This window comes from Myzus persicae, unplaced genomic scaffold (assembly GCF_001856785.1).
Source record: "Myzus persicae strain clone G006 unplaced genomic scaffold, MPER_G0061.0, whole genome shotgun sequence".
Classification (NCBI taxonomy): Eukaryota; Metazoa; Arthropoda; class Insecta; order Hemiptera; family Aphididae; genus Myzus; species Myzus persicae.
Window position 1 is genome coordinate 408,516 of NW_019100504.1, and position 20,455 is coordinate 428,970.

The 20,455-nt window shown below is 32.1% G+C and overlaps 1 protein-coding gene across 1 annotated transcript in view; it reads left to right on the top strand.

Annotated features, from left to right (window-relative positions):
- The window catches only part of LOC111028690, a 69,529-nt gene that overhangs the window by 44,423 nt on the left and 4,651 nt on the right, over positions 1 to 20,455 (top strand). The window contains exons 6-14 of the mRNA XM_022307425.1: positions 1,245 to 1,370; positions 2,813 to 3,070; positions 3,677 to 3,933; positions 4,197 to 4,338; positions 5,054 to 5,199; positions 5,282 to 5,474; positions 11,542 to 11,964; positions 15,024 to 15,282; positions 18,931 to 19,289. Of these exons, the coding sequence (XP_022163117.1) occupies positions 1,245 to 1,370; positions 2,813 to 3,070; positions 3,677 to 3,933; positions 4,197 to 4,338; positions 5,054 to 5,199; positions 5,282 to 5,474; positions 11,542 to 11,964; positions 15,024 to 15,282; positions 18,931 to 19,289 (2,163 nt within the window). The remainder of the gene's footprint in view (positions 1 to 1,244; positions 1,371 to 2,812; positions 3,071 to 3,676; positions 3,934 to 4,196; positions 4,339 to 5,053; positions 5,200 to 5,281; positions 5,475 to 11,541; positions 11,965 to 15,023; positions 15,283 to 18,930; positions 19,290 to 20,455) is intronic.

A 20,455-nucleotide genomic window follows, 5' to 3' on the forward strand; every position in this document is an offset into this window, starting at 1 on the left:
CTATCTTGAATTCCACTAATCGTTGATATTTGTCTTAAAACGTTGTTATACAAATTTCTGTCATTTAGCCTACGGTGTATTACTTATAAGTAGGCTTAGGGACTTTTAGCATTTGAATGTTTTTCTGAATTATGTAAAAAGTAGCAGAGTCAAATATAAATCCTGTTCTTATTATATAGAATCTAAATCTGAAATTGTACTGTGCATATTTTTGCACATTTTAATATTTTTTTCTTATTAGAGCATATTTTAGCAGTATATGTAGATTTTAAATGCTATAAAAGGACTTTATGAAGTCTTATTTTCTTAAATGTGTTGTACCCTGTTTGAATTCATACACATTGTCTTGCCTACTGAAGATGTGTATAGTGGAATAATAAACAATCGTAAAATAGTTCATATATCGTATTTCCCGCGCGGATTCATTTTTAGATAAAATGATAAATTATATTAATTGTATAGGAAGTCTGTATTCTATAGTTTTATAAAATTGGTGTAGATACTTATTTTTCTGCAACTATATGTATCGCGATTAATTGAATACTTCTGTGTTTTTAACTCGCCAAAGTTACCACAATCAACGAGTAGCCAACTATATAATATAATCAATTCATTTTTTCACTCAAATATCATTAAAAAATAATATGTAAAACAAAATAAATAATAAGTACTATACCTACCAATTTTTCGGTAAAATAACATTTTTAAAGCATATTTGGTTCTTTTTAAAATCATGTCTGCATTTTTTCAGAGCTAGAAGTCCTTAAGCCTATTTATAAGTATTCAAATTTTAGAAGAGGAAAGTAGTCCGTAGTAAGCTGTATAGTATTTCTTGCTTCTTCACTTCTCTTATCTAAACTTAAAATGTACATAAATAATGTATTATTGGTTCAGTAATCGATAATATACCTAATGAAAATATTTGGAGAATTAATACGTTTTAGACTATTAAAACATAAATATACATAATGAGTGGTATGTAATTAGAACGTCTTAGACATTGAAAAAAAAGGAACAAGATTTAAGATAGTATTTTTAACGCTTATTTGCGTTTATAATAGTACCTAATTAAAATTACCTATTACACTATACCTAGATTATCCATACTTAGATTTAATTGATAAATAAACACTGACATCATAATATTGTACTTACATCGAAAATATGTACATTAATCTTGATGTTGAACATCAAAAACTTGTGACTAATTAATTTTAATTGTATGTCCATGTCATTATATGTAGTACCACCCGATAAAATGACAATCGCTTATAACGGAGTAGGAGCGGAAATCGACGGTGGATCGCATCACACCATCGGCCCAGTGCCGGAAGGCGGCCGATTGGTATTGGAGTGCCGAGTTCAAGGAGGTGAGAATTTAATGTTATTCTTATGATTTATAACGATAGGTACTTCATAAACGCTTGAGTCGATACAGTAGTGCTTTATTGGTAGTGCGGTACACGGGGAGAATGGAGTATTGGACGGCTTTAATAATAATTAATAATAATTAAAAGGTATTATGTCTGCGTTTTGAGTCCAGTGATCTGGACGTCCAATGTTTCGTCTGACAAAAAATTTGATTTTTAGTGATTTAAAACTGTTACACAGACAGTGATGCCATGAAAAATGGGTATTACAGAATGGTATCCATATCTACAGTCAATATTTCCAATTGTTCACAAAAACAAGGTTGAAATTGCCCTACAACACCCATTTTTATCACCTTGTTTTTTTTTTTTCGGATTTTATTTTGTTTCTATAAATAATGATACCGATAAAGTCATATATTTTAATAATATAATATTAATATGGACTGATATTTATGCGTTATTTAAGCCGTCTCAAGTAACACCGGATATTCATTGGATTGTCTGTCAGTCTTCCTTTTCGTTTGTTTTATTAATAATAGATTTATATTCCATATAGTTATTCTTTGAACAACAGTTATGTAATTCAAAAATTGTAACTTCAAATAAAGGTGATGAAATATGGAAATGAAAACTGAGGAGGGGAATGACACATCATACCTGGTTTTAAGTGTTTTAACAGTAGATAATAATAGCTACAATTTATTACCTATTCTACAGATTTATTTACTATTAATATAATAACTAGGAATAATCAAACAAAAATATGAGGTCTATAAGTACAATTAGTATAATATACGCACATATAAAGACTGATTGTGTAATGGTAACGCGATAAACGCAGTTGCTTGAAGAATTATTGATGTACAGTTTACTTATATTACGGCATGTTCGACATTGTTTTAAGAATACGATTTGTCGATGAATTATGACATAAAAAAATGGTCGATTTGTCGGTTTGTTGACGAATTATCATTGTACGCGCTTTGTTGGTTTACGATATTTACATCGATCATATACCAATATTTCCCCTTCACACCCACCCCATTCGCAAATGAGAAATCGTCGTATTTACTATATTTAAATAAGCTGTAACGTTATATTATATAGTAGGTACACGATGAGTATATACTGTAGAGTGTAGATTACGTGACAGTTTAATGATGGGACATATTGTAATGAGCCCGATTTGTATACGCCTTAATGTCGATTCATTGAATGTGTGATGTATATATAAACATAATATATCTAATCCAAATAACGATTTATTTACGTTATTCGATTTCATTTGTACGGATAAGCGTTCGGTACCTACACAAGCACTTATACGTACACCTTTTTTTAAATGTGCCCGGAAATCGAATTCAACGAAAATGTACTTTTGCCCCCCCCCCCTTCCCACTACACAATTACCTATAGTAGCGAACTGACGTATTGTACAGGGAAACCCAAGCCACGGGTGCAGTGGTACTCCGCGGACGGCAAAGTCACCTCGTCGCTCGGAACGGGAACAATCATGGATCTGACAGAGGAAGTATCTTACGGAAATGAAAACGACGACGGAGAAACAACAACCAAAAGTCTAGTAATTCATCAATTGAATCGAAGTCATGCTAATAGCACATACACTTGTCTGGCTGGGAACGACGACAACACCATGCAATCAAATCTCCGAATGACAGTGCTGATAAACATGTACCGTAAGTATTTTATATACAACTTGTAGTCAACCAACCATCGGTGAAAATAATAATTACAATTATAATTAAATCTCAAAATGCATTGTGTAACATACATGTAAAAACACAGAATTGATTGAAATAGTTTGAAATAGTTTGAATATCTAACTTTGGAAAAAAATGCTCTTGACAGCATAAATTGTGTCAAATATGTGCTTTTATAAATACACGTTTTTGCACAAATAAATGTTTTTCATATGCCTCATATTATTAAATAATAGTCCTGATTTTAAAGTAATATTTAGAAGCTATATCTTCATAATATGTGTAAGTATTATGTATCCTACCTACTATATAATATTAATTATTATGTTTTATATGTATACTTTTACATAGATAATTAAACATATTTTCAATACCATTATCAGTTAAAACTATTCTATTCAAAAAAATAATAATAATTATAAGGAAAACCTGGAGTTTGACGCAAAAACTATTTTTTGACAAAACTTATTTCGTTGTAACTTGTAACTCAAAAATAAATAATTTAGGGACTTGAATTTTTCATTAATATTCATATTAGTATTTACTAGTTTTCTTTTTTAAATACTTATTTTTTCCTTTCAGTGAATGTGAAAAGTGTACGTATTGTGGGCATACATCCAATAGACGAGTCTGAGAACACTGTAAATGATAACGAAGACAGTAACAATGACGGTGTTGTACAAGCAACAAATCTTATATCCGGTAAGTGGTATACGGGCGAATGCTGGGCCGAGGGTGCGAGTCCTAAGGCTACGATAGAATGGTCTATTGACGGAAACGGTACTTTAGCTGACGAAATACCTTCTTCTCCGACTGCTGCTCGTATAACAGTAATGGAGGTGAGTGATTATTGCTGTACTCCTAAAAAAATATTATTTTGTCGCATATGTTATTTCATTGTACCAATTAACATATAGTTTTGTTTGGAATTAAATTTAACTACAAGACAGATTGGTCAGGGTTAACTGACAATTTTTTTCCATAATGATATATAATATAAGTATTTAATAATCTTACGTGCCCGTACACTTAGTAAATATAGTACTATAATAGTTAGTAAAGTAACTTCGTTATGTTTATTTTATTCGTGTCTGTTATTTAGCAAACCGAACATAGCAGTAGGATACGATTGAGGCCTACACCGAGTGACGATGGTCGATATTTACGATGCCGAGCTTGGAACCCTGATATTAATACCACCAAAGATAACATTAAAAATAAAGCTTTATTACTTAACGTCCAATGTAAGTAAAAACTAATTAAACACCTTGTCACCGTGGTCATAGTCGTAGTTGTAATCACCGTTATACTGTGTTTTCATTCTAGTCCGAAGTCAGTGTGCGAATTTATTAGAATTTATAAATCACGGTACCCATATATACCTATATCGTGTTTTATTTAACTATTATATTATTTTTACGATTCGTCCTAAATGTTGGTGAACTATCTATACCTTCAGATACGTTTTATTATGATTTCTATTGGCTAAACCACTGATAGTTCTTTGAGAAATGTTTCATGTACTCTTTATATCAGACATATTGTGAGTGGGTATTTAATGTGTTACTTAACGTCACGTGTACCAACTGGAATTTATTTTGAAAACCTCAAAACAACATTTTAATTATTTTCCGATGTAGTAAAAAAAAAAAATTTTAATTCATTATTCTCAGTACCTACGATATTGAACTTGTACGTATTGATTTCAATCATATATTTAAATAAATGTTGACTAGAAACTTTAGACAATACAACGATAATTTTCGCAATGCAAAATTCGTTCTCGAAACATATTAAGATTGCAATGAGTTACCTACGATTAACACATATTTCAATCTGTTAATTACACAGTCAAAAAGCACCGGTTGTGTAGTTATTTATTCAATTACAGATTAAGTTGAAAGCTTAAAAAAGAAAAATAATAAATTGTGTGATGACAATGACGCTTCATATTTACAGATCCGCCTATAGTTAAATTGAGTTTGGGCCATACATTCGATCCGAGTAGAATCAAAACGGGAGACGACGTGTATTTCGAATGCAAGGTGTTGGATGGCAGCGGGAGCAGAGGGAAGCAACGTAATCGCATCGAATGGTATCACAACGTGAGTGCGCCCGGCAAAGGCGATAGGTATTAGCGAAACGTCTATCAATGATATTTATCGCGTCTGTAATAATATGCTGCAGGGTCACCCGATCTTGCAAAACGGCAGCAGCAACGGTAGCGTCAGCATCGACTCGGAAATCAAAGTCGTTCTTTTGAGCGCCGGCACTTTGGTCATAAGGAACGTGGGCCGCCGACATTCCGGTCGGTACACGTGTCAGTGTAATAACGACCTGGGAATGGGACGGTCACGACCGGTCACCCTCCGCGTTCAATGTAAGTACCCATACAATTCTGAGTGGGTAAGCGTGATTCGAATAATACTCAGTTGGAAAACATTCGGCACACTCGATGGAGCCAAATTCTATTTGTATCTCGAATCATAAGCAGGTATCATGCACATGCCATATTATATACCGTATATACATAGTGATGCTTACATAATATAGCGAGTCCTTGTTTACTGCGCTGATATCCATACGTTGACGTTTGATTTTATTTCGGAACTGCACGACGTGACGCAAAAATGCAAAATCACCCGTCTACATATTGTATGAGTTTGTCATACGTTTTCAAAATCATTTATCGATGTAGGTTTAGTGAATATATTTGTATCCAAAACATCATATTATTCGAAATCAATTTCTGGCATTTCCGTCTTTTGCAATTTTTCAAAAAGTGACTGGCAAATAAAATAACTCTTTTAAAGTGTACAACTATAACACTTTCGAATTTTTTACCTCTGTACTCCATATCATATAGGAAGGTTACTCGATTATTGGACGTTTCCTGTAGCTTACTTGAACGATTCCGAGCACTAGCTCCTTTTAGAGCTCAAAAAAGCAATCACACGAGAAACTAAAAAAAAATCAAGCAACTACCTATATGTGACAAATTAATACAATATGTTACACGCTTTATTAAATTACGCATGTTTCTGAAATAATTACATAATACGACTAACTGATATTTGGGAAAAATGTTTAAACAAATATATTCATAAGTCAACAGAATTTGTAGTACCTATACCTATGCATAATCAACTGCAACACAGTCGGTCATTCCTATTTAATAATATACATAAACAATTATTGATATCCTAAAAGTCAAGTCCCCTAAAACAGGAGTTGCTATATTATTAGCTGTTTAATAAAATACAATTTTTTCTTAAATATGAGCTTAATAATAAAATTGTTTAGTGTCGTTAAAATATAATAAATACCTATAAGGCAAAACTGTTTATACATTTGCATGTAAATACGACTGTTCATAACGCGATACCGTGACCCAAAACCACTTGAAATCATTAATTATACTATTTACATAACACGCAATAGTTTCAAATGTCTATTTAGATTTACTCTGATTTATCAAATAAACGTATTCGGACATTTAAGTAATAGACGGTAATAGGTCTAGCTGTCATTATACATTTTAGATTCTGAGCAGAGCGATATGTGTTTTTTTCATTATTATTTGGGTCTGTTTACACGATAAGAAGTCGAAATAAATAATAATGCTTCAATTTTCAACTTGAGTAACTTTTCTGGTGGGAAAATGTATCTAGTTGGTGAATTCGAAAGGTCAAAACTCAAAATAGAAAATTCCCAGTAATGTTCAAAAGCATCTGGAGAAAAAAGGAAAAACAAGATATTTTAATTACCTTAATACAAAATTGACGAAATATGTTTTGTTTTTTGGTGTATTTGTAGATTTTTAACACGCCACACAATTTATAAGATATTCAGACTCTACGAATATTTAAGCTATTTTTTAAGCACAAGACATTTTCGATTTTCATTCATTTGTTTAAATTATTTTTATCGACAAAACATTTTTCTCTCTGTCATACAATTTTAATAAAAGTTTCCTCATAAGTTGTTGTTAATAGAAATTTAAGAAAAAAAGTTGATCGTAAACCCGCAATCATTTGTTATGAGAGCCTGAAGTTAGAATTTCGACTAAATATACTAAAATCACAAAATTTGCAAATTGTTTTGAATAAATAATGTATAAAACATTTTTTTTACGCTTAAGAATTGAAAATTTAGGCATCGTCCATTTGTGCTAAATAAAAAAGGTATGTCTTTCCGAACAATCCATTTTCACCAAATTAACCTATGCAAATTTTACATTAACGACTTTGTTCAATTCATATATTTTAAAAACACTACAAAAATTTAAAAAAAAATTTAAAATAAGCAAGGATATTACATTTTAATATTATTAAATGTTTTTAAATCATAATCAATAAGTTTTTAAAAATAATTAGTCATACATATTTTCCAAAAAACAAACAATAATAGGAACCTGTACATTTTTTTCTAAATCACGGGTTATAATAATAGTATTGTTAATAGTGCACATTTTTTATAAATTGTATAATAAACTAATATATTTTTATATTATGTCTTCAACGACCACAAGCTGACATATGTTGCACTTATATTTTGTCGTATAATAGTTTTGCTGGGCATATTTTATTGAAATAACGCTACCGTTCAACATTTTAGAAGATGTTTACGCCAGAATATGCCTGCCCATTGTCTGCAACCTTTTTTTCCCCTCATCTAATTGTCGACATTCCAATATTCCATTCTTATTAATTATACTAATTAAAATAAACAAAATACAGATGAGAATATTACTTACCTATGTAGTATGTACATTTTTTTAGCTCAAATATTTAACTAACGAAAATTTAATATAAGACTCCTTAGTCTGATTCTTAATCTTCTCCTTAATCTTATTTTGCTATTGTTAAAAAAATTTTTTTTTGACATTAGATAGATATTTACCCATAAATTAATGATTTCTCATTAAAAGATTTTTATAGGTATTTCGTTTGTAATTCAAACGCTTATGATAATAGATATTTGAAATTTTCATGAAATATTTATTTTATAACATTTTCTATACGTCATGATAAAATTTTCAAAATATTTTGATTTGTTTTGAGCTATATGTAGCCATTTGAATAAATAACAATGAGCAATTTTTCATTTTGTCAAAAAGCTTGACAATTTTATATATATGGCTGACGGGCCTTCGCTCAGATTCGTTTTTTGGAATAATAATTGTATATCATTGAATCAACATATCCGCTAACCAACCCCTCTAAACCGCCTACTAGGGTGGTTTCCAAATGTTTTAACATATTATTGTTATAATTATTAAATATTAATATTATACTGCATGAACTAGTGTCTAGTATAAAAATTAATTCGATTATAGCTTACGACATTCATAATAATTTACTAACGTAACTTGTTTTTTAAGTAGAGGGCCTAAATGAAGAGGAGGCCCAAAAACCTGAAATTCGGATCCCCGCACGACAATGTGATATAAATTATTAAAGTCTACATCCTGCAGCTGTATAATATTCTTGACCTGTATAACTACCCTTTAGGCAAGGTCAGTCTGTGAGTATAGGTATAAGGTCTATGATATGCTAAATACTTAAATGATGGAGAGAATACTCAATTTATCGACTGAATTACAATGGATTAAATTGATATCTTCTATAAGTTATCCAGTTATACAGAGTATACATACCTTCTCCATTATTGACACATTTCAAAGACCCGCCAGTTACACGCATTCTAAGTGCAATATGTATTATACATTTTTTATAAATATCAACACTCACGCACCTATTTTTGATTCCCTATTTGTGTATGCCTATTTTTCTAAACGTCATTTTGACTTAAAATCTATTATTTAAAAAGTCAAAATCTACTAAATGAAAGTTATTTTAAATTCAGTCACATACAGTTTTTTTCGATGAATTGAGATGTTTAAATCATTCCTATTAGTTAATTTTTGAATTTTTTCAAGTATTTTGCCTATAAAATTACCGGCAAATATCATATTGATTAATCTACATATTAAATCCTAATTAATATAGCTCTTATGTCTCATACTAAGAAGTAAGAGTGATCAATTTTCGCAGAAGTTCCATCATTTAATAGATTGTCAAAAAATATAATTATAAATTATTACACAATTTTAAATAGCTCTCACTTCTCAGTTCTCATTTGTCATTCATTTTGATTTTACACCCATAGTTTAAAAATAGTCGACATGATATTAAAGAAATATTAACATCCATAATATCAAAAGTAGGTAGGTGTTACTTTTAAAAGTACTGAGATGTTTAAAATTTGAAATGGCTCTATAAATGTACCTATGTTTGGGTTAGGTTGACAATAAAGCCCCATTTAATCCAATGAGTGAGAGAAATCGAGTGTTCAATGTATAGATGAAAACATGGTGTATAATATACATTATATTTAAGTTAATATTTAAAAAAAAGAAAAGGTACATGGCGATAAAAATACATGTTTATAAATGTATAAATATATATATTTCGATAAATATTTGTGGTTACGTGGCGCGACCGGATAATAATTCGCCGAATATTACGAAAAAGGGTCACAGTCATCGTAGTGGAACTATATAGTAATATCGGTCAGATTATATAGTAAAGAAGGGTGAAGTGGAGGATTTAAGCGGGTGGGGAGGAAATTGTTCTCACTCCTTGTGTTTGAATCACGTTTTTTTTTTTATATAAATATAACAATCTTGTTTTAGCCATAATAATTGTTATAAAATGTCGGTGTTGGATCGTCATCAAAAAATTTAATTGAATTGGATTCGGGCTTGGTTTTATTTTTGGATTATTTCTTCGTTTTATTACTTTATATGATATCAATGAATATGTGCTTGTGGATGAATGAAACTATTAAAATATAATGAATTTTAATCTACCACGTGGACAAGTACCGAAGTGTGTCTACATTATTTCTAAATGAATATCACATTTTTGATTTTAAGTGGTATGTTTTTTACAAGCAAACGGTGACGGCAAATAAATGAAAAAAATCTAAACCTAAATTAATAGTTATAAAACAATGTATTTAACTCCCAAAATCAGTAATTATGCAAAAAAATGCAAGTATTAGATACTCAGTTTAAAAAAAATTAAACTCATTTTTTATGTTATTTTTATATTTTTTTTTTATTTTTTATTCCATCCGGGTCACACATTTAATGATTGTGCAACTTTAAGATTTTTTTCAAATATGGACTATCTTAGTATTTTATTTCTCGTGGGTCTTTTACTATTCTATCTTATTTCACGCTAGCTATAGTGGCTTATACAATCACCCTTTTATATCAACTGAATTATTAAATAACAATTAACTATATGTTTTATTTATATTTAAATACGTTGTATGAACAGTAAATAAACAAAAAATAATTAATTAATTTTAATTTTGCAGTTATAGTCTTATATATGTACTTTCAAACATAATTTTCACTTAACAGATTAGTTTCAAAATGAACTGAAAAAATCTAAGTTGTTACAACGAATTTTTTAACTGGTTAAGTTTTTAAGAAAATACGAAAATGAACTAACTAGTTAAGCTTAAAAACAATTGTTTTTACTTTAGCTCTATATGAGCGACCTCGTCACAGTGATCAAGTTTCAAATGGAAAAAAACCTAAAACTGCTGTTTCACTCCCGAAGCTTTTTTATAACGGATTTGAAATTTTTTTTTAGACCCAACAGTCAAAATATTGAATTTGGATGATCTTGAGATAAACCATATATATTAGATACTTACCGTATATTTATACCTATAAATCGATTTAAAATGTTTTTCAGAAAGTGTTCATCTTATAAAACTGGAACGTTGAAATATATATTCTATACAATCAGTATTTAGATTTTGCAAATTAAATTAAATTTTTATTTGAATTATAATGATTTATTGAAAACAAAAAAAATGTAATCAGCCTTTTAGTCACTTATCAAGATCCTGAAAACGTTCAACAAGTGAACCTATAGTATCTTTCTATAAAATAAATGTTCAAATCCGTTAAAATAAATCTTTATAACATGAAATATTAAACAATACGACTTTTTAATTTGACCTTTTTTATGTTTCTGATGTAAATCTCCAGGTATACAATGTATAGGTTTATAGGTACAAATCAAACATTTTGGATTTCAGTCACATTGTAAAATTATCTCGACTTTCTAAGACATTCCCATCCATTAAGTATGAAATAGCTTCAGAAAATGACTGCACCTTTCAAGGTTTTTTTTTCGTGTGAAATTTGATTACTGCTACGCTGCCGTCTCCTTTAAATGGTGCCTTACAATCTGAAAGCATAAATTATTCTATGTTAATGTTAGATACAAAAAAGTCAAAATTGTGAATACCTAATATACATCAAACGCATAAAATATAATTATATGTATACACGAAATTGAATAATAACGTACTGATTGGTAATTCTAACTTTCGTACTAATTACTATTAATGCATCGCAGACGCTCCCGTTTGCGCGGATGACGGCAATCAACTGCAATTGGTGGGCGTGGAAGCCAACGAAGCCAACGTCCACATCGTGTGCCGGGTAAGAGCTGACCCTGCCGACGACCGTGTGCAATTCGAGTGGTACGTGTGGCCGGGCTCAGCGGCCGCGGCCACCGGTGATCTGCACCAGCAACAATCACCGAGCGTGGTGGCCACCGGAAGTTACGTCACCACCGCGCTGCCCAATCAGCGGAACGACACTGCCGTCGGCGAGCTCGTACTTCCGGCCATGACCGTCGGCGTTCCGGACGTGGTCCAGTACGTGGATAGAGCGCCGCACGTCAAGAAGCCCATTGTGCTGGACACGGTCAGCTGTCGGGCCACCAACGCCGTAGGCCGTCAGCAAAACGCTTGTTTGTATCACATAATACCGGCATGTAAGTATACTGATAATGCTGAGCATGATTTCACAAAAAAAAAAAAAAAACGATTTTCAAAATTAATTTTTTCCGAGACGCCTGTATGATTTTTAAAATCTGTATTTTAATTAGGTACTAGAAGGATTTGGTATTTGATTTAAATAAAAAAATCCTTTTTAAAAAAAAAAATTAGTATAATAATCTATCTTATAGTAGATTCTTTATTTTAGGCATTCTGTGTAGTTCCAGCCGTAGAGTATAATATATTCAGAGATGGTCATGATTTTAAAAATCTCTTTTTAAGAATTTGATTTTAGGGGTTGTCGGAAAAGTGGAATATTTTAAAAAATACTCCCTATTTTTAATGATTTTTAAGACTTAATTTTTTTTTTTTTTTTTTATTTATTTTTTATTAATTATTTTAAATTTTACCCAGCTCTAAGTCGTATCTGTTTACTATACGTCTAAACTGATGTCATGGTACATCTGCAGATTAGTGTCTAATTATGCGTAGGTAATATTTATAAGGTTCCCAACTTTTACAATTTCAAAAATTTGAGTCAACCAATGAACCTGTGCATTTATCTGACACCACTATGTGTGAAAAAATAGTGACATTTCACTATAGAACTATTGCACTTTCAAATTTAGGTATATGATTCTTTTTTTATTCGGCCATTACTCACAAACCATAAGTGTAACATTGTTGATATTGTTTGTACATACATGTACATTTAAAATATACACGAATAAATCATTGTAATACAATAAATACAAATATATTAAATAATTTAGTAAAAATGTGCATACAAATATAATATTTATAACTACCTACAATTTTTAATAAATAAATCAAAAATTTAAAGTTACCCGTAGTCGCATATTCGGTTATAAATGCGTGGGTTACGATGGAAAAACTTGTCATTTAACAGTTTCAAAATTAAATCTATTAAATATGTACCCTATACATTTTAAACTTAAGTACTATAGAATATAGACTATAGTACCTAATATTAGTACATGGTTATAATTCTGTAAATTTATATAACGAACTAGTTTTGTATTTAAAAAATAACTGTTTAAAAATGTATTACTTCAGTCTTAGAATAAGTAATAATTAATAGTATTATGGCGTTTTATTATTATTCCGAGATAAGTTAATTTTAAATCACTGCAAGTGATATTTGCTTTTTCTGTATTGTTTATTTAAATGCAAAAACCAGGTATTTTTTTTTTTTTGGTTGAATAGTGTTAAGGGTTTATTCAAATGTATTTATTTAAAGCAATAAAAATTCTTCATATTTAATAATAAACGTAACCCACCAATAACAATAAACTAAATGCACCAGCCTCTCAGAGTCTCGGACTCAATGGTTTTTTGTAACTATGTCTAAAAATATACCCACACCTTTTGGTTTATTTTTCCATGGCTTCGATATTGATTCACTTTCACTAAATTCACTCGACATATTAAAATGTATCGGCATATTAAATAAAATATCACATTTTCTCCTGAGCACATAATATGAATTGCACGGTACACAAAGTCACAAACGTCAAATGCAGACTGACGAGTGACGACTGAATTACTTTATTAAATTAGTCGTCGTCGTACCCGTACTTGAACGATAAGAAACATTTATCTTGATATCATTTCTTTTATCATTTATAATACTACGCTCGGAAATATGCCATTATGTGGCAGTTCCATGTTCTGATTGATTTTCATTTTATTAAAATGTATGTTTATATACTTAATAGTAAATAATTCTCACTTTCGAGTAAATGCCAACGGTTGAGGGACTTACAGCAATAACAGACGGTGTTGGCGAGGAGAGAGACTAGCCTCCCAAAAATGTCTCGTACCCCCAAAATCGAATGTAGGATTTGGAAGTACATCTATTTGGCTGTTTAAATAATGATTGAGGTGCGGGCTACTTAACTGGAATGTTGTGTTTATTGTGTTTGTCTGTCGTATAGATATATATGTATTATGTATGATGTACATTGTACATATTAATTGCATTTACTTAAAAACATATATACCGTATTTTACTATAATTGAATGATCATCAGAATTAAATAACTCGATATTTTATACACCAATCTATAATCACTCGCTATAAAATATAAATTGGCTACCTTAAATAGTAACGCAGTGACAAAACAAACATTATAGTTATATTTTAAATGTTAGGTTAAAAAAAAATACTTTTTATTTATAATTATAACAAATATGGTTCAGTGGATCTGCAAAAATTTTTGAAATTTATTAATTAATAAAACAATATGATATTGTTAGGTCAAACACGAGACACGTTGTGATTTTCATAATATAAGGCTCGATAGTTGATAATTACATCATGCATTGAATTGCATATAATATCCCCCATATTTTTGATATTTGAATTTTTATAAAAAAAAATATTAGTTCAGCAATTACAAGAAACTATCTTGTAATTGCTGAACTAATATTTTTTACCACTATAATGCTATATTAGATTCTATAATCACTATAGCTGTAACATTTAATTTTCGGAGCGCTTTCTTACAAGAACTTACTCAACTGAGAATAATTTTTTCTTCGAATAGGTACAATATTATTGTTACATTGTTATTTAATCAACTTAAAGTTATAGGAACTACTCTGTTATAATATATTATTCCGGATAATGTTTAACAGTAATAATAATAAAAGCAGTTTAAATGTTACAGAACACCCATGATGATAGAAACTTTTGAAGTACAATGATAAAAAATGTATATTATTCAACCAACATCTCGTTATTTTTATTTTCGCTTCCGTCTAGAATATATTTGACTAAAATAATTTTCGCTGCCGCATTAAAAATATAAGTATTATAATATATTGTAATGAACATACTATTATACTGTCGACAGGTAGCTGTTTTTAAACGCCAGTTGCACTTTTTTAACTTCGGTGGTATTGGTGCACATGTCGTATTTAGAATGTGTACACCGCACTTCCGAGCACGGAACGAATACCTCTTAAACGAGCCCTCGTTAAAAATAAAAATATAATTATTATTCTCGTTTGTCTGTCTGTTTATACACAGCTCCTCCGGGTCCTTTGACTGGCTGCGCAATTCGATTACCCAAAGATCAAGAACGCCACGCCGGTACCGGTAGTAGACATCACAATCACCATCACCAACAACATCATCATCAACGACGTACTTCGATCGTCCACGACGGCGTGGAAGACAAAGACTTGGCAACAATAAGTTGTACTTTAGACAACGACGGCGGAGTGAGGCCTGTGACTTACTCGTTAGAGATTTATGAGAGCAATGATTTGACCACAACGGTTTACGGGTCAGTGATTAAAATAAATATTACGAACTCACGTAGAATACTTATTGAGTATACAGGATGTAACACCTAATACAACAGACAATAGGTATTTAATTACATGGTTATGTAGGTAATAACGTTTGTTCTTAATCAATTTCAAATATAAAATCAACAATACAATATCATCATTAAAATAAAAAATTATTACAAATGTATTGGTGTTATACGTTATTACATTATTAGATAATTGCACGTTTCGGTATTGTTTCTGTTACACCCTGTATACCATAATATGTCACGGTCGAAATGGGGCGGCCGATCAAACAGCAGATTTCATTAGTGTTAAAGGGTTAATCAAATTAATGTAAAATAAAATATTTCAAAACAGATAATCGATTGTTTGTTCTGACCGGTCGTCGTCCAGTAGCTGGTCCGTGAGCACCGCCAATTCATATAGGTATATTGTTCGCGGAGAACGAGCAATATATAAATCGTATGGTTAAATATTGACACCGTTCCTGTTTTTTTTTACCGTAGTGTACAAATGCTTAAAAGGCCAAACATACATACTTGCCACTAACCAAATAGTTAAAAAAAAAAAAGATCGTGTTGATTAACTTTCCAAACAAATTATAAAAACTCAACTAAAGCAATGCGAACACATTTTCATCCATTGAAGCCTCGACTCTTGTTGGTACATAATAGTATATTATAGTTCAAACAGAGCATAATTATTAAAACCATTTAAGCAGAAATTATCTAGGTACGATAGGTAGGTAGTATACGTTTATTCATAATTGAGAATACATGTAATATGATTTAAATCAATGTCAATATAAAAGGTATACCTAGGTATTCTTCATTCTAATCATTCTTACAAATATATTTTGATTTAATTGTTTATAATTATATTGTCATTATATTTTAATTATGGTAATCATCCATTAATAAGTATGGTAAAATGGAAAATATATACGACCCAAATAATCAAGTTGTGATGAAAAATTATCAAAAACGATATAAATTATTAATTAACGAATAAAATCCATTCGGAATGTTAAACACATTTGTAATACACGTCATTATAATAGCATAGGTACTGAAAATATAGGTAATTAAAAAATAAAAATTCAAAGTTTGTGAACATCGGTGAAGAATCGTTTTGAAAAATTAAAAATCTTAATTTGAACGGATTGAGAACGAATAAGTCAAGAACTATCGAAGTTGTCGGGTTTGCATCTTCCTCAAAACACACAAAAAAAAAATACAAAGAAATCGATCGTTAATGTTGGATACAGGATCCCAAAATTACTCAAAGGCCAAAGCACACGTGTTATTCTCCTGATATATAGTGACATTTTAACACCGCATTGGCCATAGGTATATACGGAATAGCATATTATCATATTATATATATTTTATATTATTGTAAACGTGCATGGTATTTTTGCAGCTATAAAATTATACAAATCGAATTTCGACGTATAGACGCATACAAAATAATAGAATATTTATTAAAGCCGTGTAACCTACTATGCTACCTACGTGTAACCTTCTATGCTACCATCGATTCCATATGTTATAAAACCAATGCTCCTGCCACCTATACACCCATATTGTGAGTTTAAACATCATGTCCGGGAGGAAAAAAAATAAACAGTACTATACGCAGTACAGGTTATTTGTTGTCTAATAGTATGATAGTAAATCTACGGTCACATAATCGAGTCGCTGTCATTTCACCCAGTGTATTTACCTCATAGGTAAGCATATAACGATAACTCTGCCCGGACATCGGCACATCGCGACAATATATTATCTATAGAAACGACCGACCGGTGTGTATAGCATGGCGTTTCTATATTATGTATGTAAAGGCTAAAGCCCAAGTACCGTTGTACAACAACTCGAAATATGTACGCTTAAATGTACGACACGAATCACAGATCAGCCAGCACCTAACCGAATGTAATAATATATAGGTACACCTTACACATAAAATGCAGAATGCCTGAGGATATCACCGTGCCGTAGCTGCAGGTAGCCTACATTCCCATCAATAACTGTAGTTCGAGAAATTAGAGTATGTCCGTGGAGTTGCCCCCCTCCTACACTATACTTGATCTTGTCAAAAAATGTGTCAATATTTTGCAAAACAGATTTTGTGATTTGCGAACATGTCTCGTTTAAGTATTTAATATTGATTTTCATAACATTATAGGACATTTTAAATATTATTCGTATCGATCGGACTAAGTCGTCGCAGGGATGGCAACTTCACAGACACCTGTAGAGTCACTTTAATTTTGATTTAAAATAGCATTTTTCTGTGCACCTATACTCAACAAAAACATATTTCAATGTTTGTTTACTTGAGTTACCTTAGATAACCTATAGGCTGCTCAGCAGTCTATGTTAGTATTTTAAAAGTACCTACCTCGGTTTGATCGAATTCCTTAAAATTGTCCAACGGTTGGGAGCTGGGTTAGATGCGAGTAGACGGTTGTATAAGGTGGCAGGGTCTATGGTGAGGGGGGAGGGAGGCAAAGTTAAACACCATAATATAAGCCATGCCCATAAGCCTACCTAACTGAAAAAATATAGGGCTTGAGCGCCGGTAGTTTTTTCATTAAAATTGCGCTCCTGAGTTAACAACATATAAATACGCTACCCGCTGCATTTTTATTATCTCAGACGATCAATCCCGGGAGATTGAGGTCGTTAAAAGTCGAAACGAAATCTCTCAGCATATAATTATCAAATTTTGGGTACCTATATTGACGGCTGCATCCGAATTGCATGCCAAAAAAAAAAATGTCCGAATTGCATGTCGTCTCCTGTAGGGGTTTGTCCGAATTGCGTGCCATCTCTTAGAGGGCTTTGTCCGGATTGCATGCCGTATACCACACGTTTATTTACTATGCACTTAAACAACTTAAACTTTTTTTTAGACTTTCCTATTTTTTTTAAAAAAAATGCATGTATAGAAACGCTCTTTTATGTATGGTTGTTACAACTGTTTAGTGATAAGTTTCTGGATTGAAATATTTTTATATCCGTGTAAATATTTTCCCAGACAGTATCTATATTGGAGTCTCGGTCTGTTTCCCGAAATGTCAAAAAAAACCACCAAATTTAAAAATAATATTATTTAAAATACACTCACTTGATTACCCTAAACTGCAATAGTTTTATTTAACTAATGGCCTTTGTTGTTGATGAAAAAAAAATAGTTTTATTTTATGATTCTTATTCACAGTGTCACCTTCTGCACTATTTATATGTTTTATTGTAATGTAACAAAATCCAGATCATCCAGTTGAAAAGTAAGTTATTTATTCGGATATACCCCTCTAAGAGATGGCATGCAATTCGGATATACCCCTCAAAGAGATGGCATGCAATTCAGACAGACCCCTCCAAGAGACGGCATGCAATTCGGACGACCCGATTTTTATTAATTTTTTTGGCATGCAATTCGGATGCACCGATATTAACGACGGTATTTCCCAGCCAATGACTTCCCGTCTCGACCGTACCTATTGTAATCATCTTTGACCGTAACATATTACTATCACAGTATAACACGTACTATAATACAATACCTAATGTGTCGTCTGTTTTGTAAAATACAAGTATAAGTGCCACGTCTGCACGTCTGTCTTGCAGATCATCCTACTCGACGGCGGGCGGCAACGACGACGACGACGACGAAGTTCGACGCAATAAGTACCGCGGCGAATGGCTCGCTGACAACGTGACGGGCACCGCGGCCGCGTCGACGGCGGGCGGCGGTTCGATCGAGTACCGCGTGAACCGCAAGAACCTGCGGCTGAGAAACGGCCCGGACGACGGTCGAAAACATCTGACCCTGTCGGCGTACGCGGCCAACCGCATGGGCCGCGGCCCGCACACTTATTTCGGTAGCGACAACGTGATGTTGTTGAGGCACCCGTGGTGGTGGCGCGGCGAGTCGGCACACGAGAGCAGCACGAGGGCCGCCGGTCCGGCCGGCACATCGTCCACCGGTACGTTTTGTCCGTTTCGGTTCACCAATGACAACACCTATAAATATTATTATTATTTGTGTCGTGCGATCGTGCGCGTATTTACCACGAGTATATTGTTTATCAATTATAGGTGAGCATAATACGCGTAACGGGGAGGGGGTATTTTACAGTCGGGCCAAAGATAAATTAAAGTTTTTGTGCCCCCCCCCCCCCACACTTGGGATACTCCCGGTTTGACACTTTGACGTCATGATTCGTTGGTCATCGTGTTTGAACTTGAATTTAATTTGTACGCGTGATTTGAGAGCCCACGAGTTGGGTCCCGTAAAAAAGGTATACACGAATTACGTCCCGAGAAATCCCGGACGCAATTCTCGAGTATTTCAACTAGGAGTTCTTAAACAATACTGACAACGAAATTAATAATGAATTAATAAATGACAATTATAAACGTAATCACAAGCCAATCAAAAATTTGTTTATCAAATGTAATAAATAAAAGTAAATAAACGTTGAATCACATACATCCAACCATAACGAATAATTAATAATTAATTTATCATAATCTAATAATTTAAAAATATTTATATATTATGCGATAATTATTTTTGATACTTACTAGTTACTACCTACTAACTATAAAGTATAAGTAGTACCAACGTCTACTAACTTGAAATTTTTATTTTACTGTTCTACAAAACTCCAAGGACTGATATAATATTATGTACGATGTTTACATGCATAGATTTATTGTTGGTAAATTGTTGGAGGGGTGCTGGGTAGAAACACTATAAACTAGAAATCAGTGGCGTATGGATGTGTATACTGGTTCCCAGTAACCAGGGCACAAATAGTTTACCCAGTCGTCATCAAAACTATATAATGATAAAATAATGTTCGTTGTGCATTATTATACGGACGACGACGCTGACGATTAGAACGCGAAAAATATAGGACTCGGGCACAGTTTATTGGTGTCCCGCATCACCGTGTAATTCGTGCTGACAGGCGAGGACAATTTATTGTATACGTTCACGTAGTTTATGGGTACACGGACACACGGTGGACTTGTGCCCGGTGCGTTGTGCACTCGTGCCGATAGTCTAATATCTAAATACCTAGACCAAATACCAGTAAATAATGGTATTTTATGAGTTTTCGATCGTTTGCAACTTAGTACATGT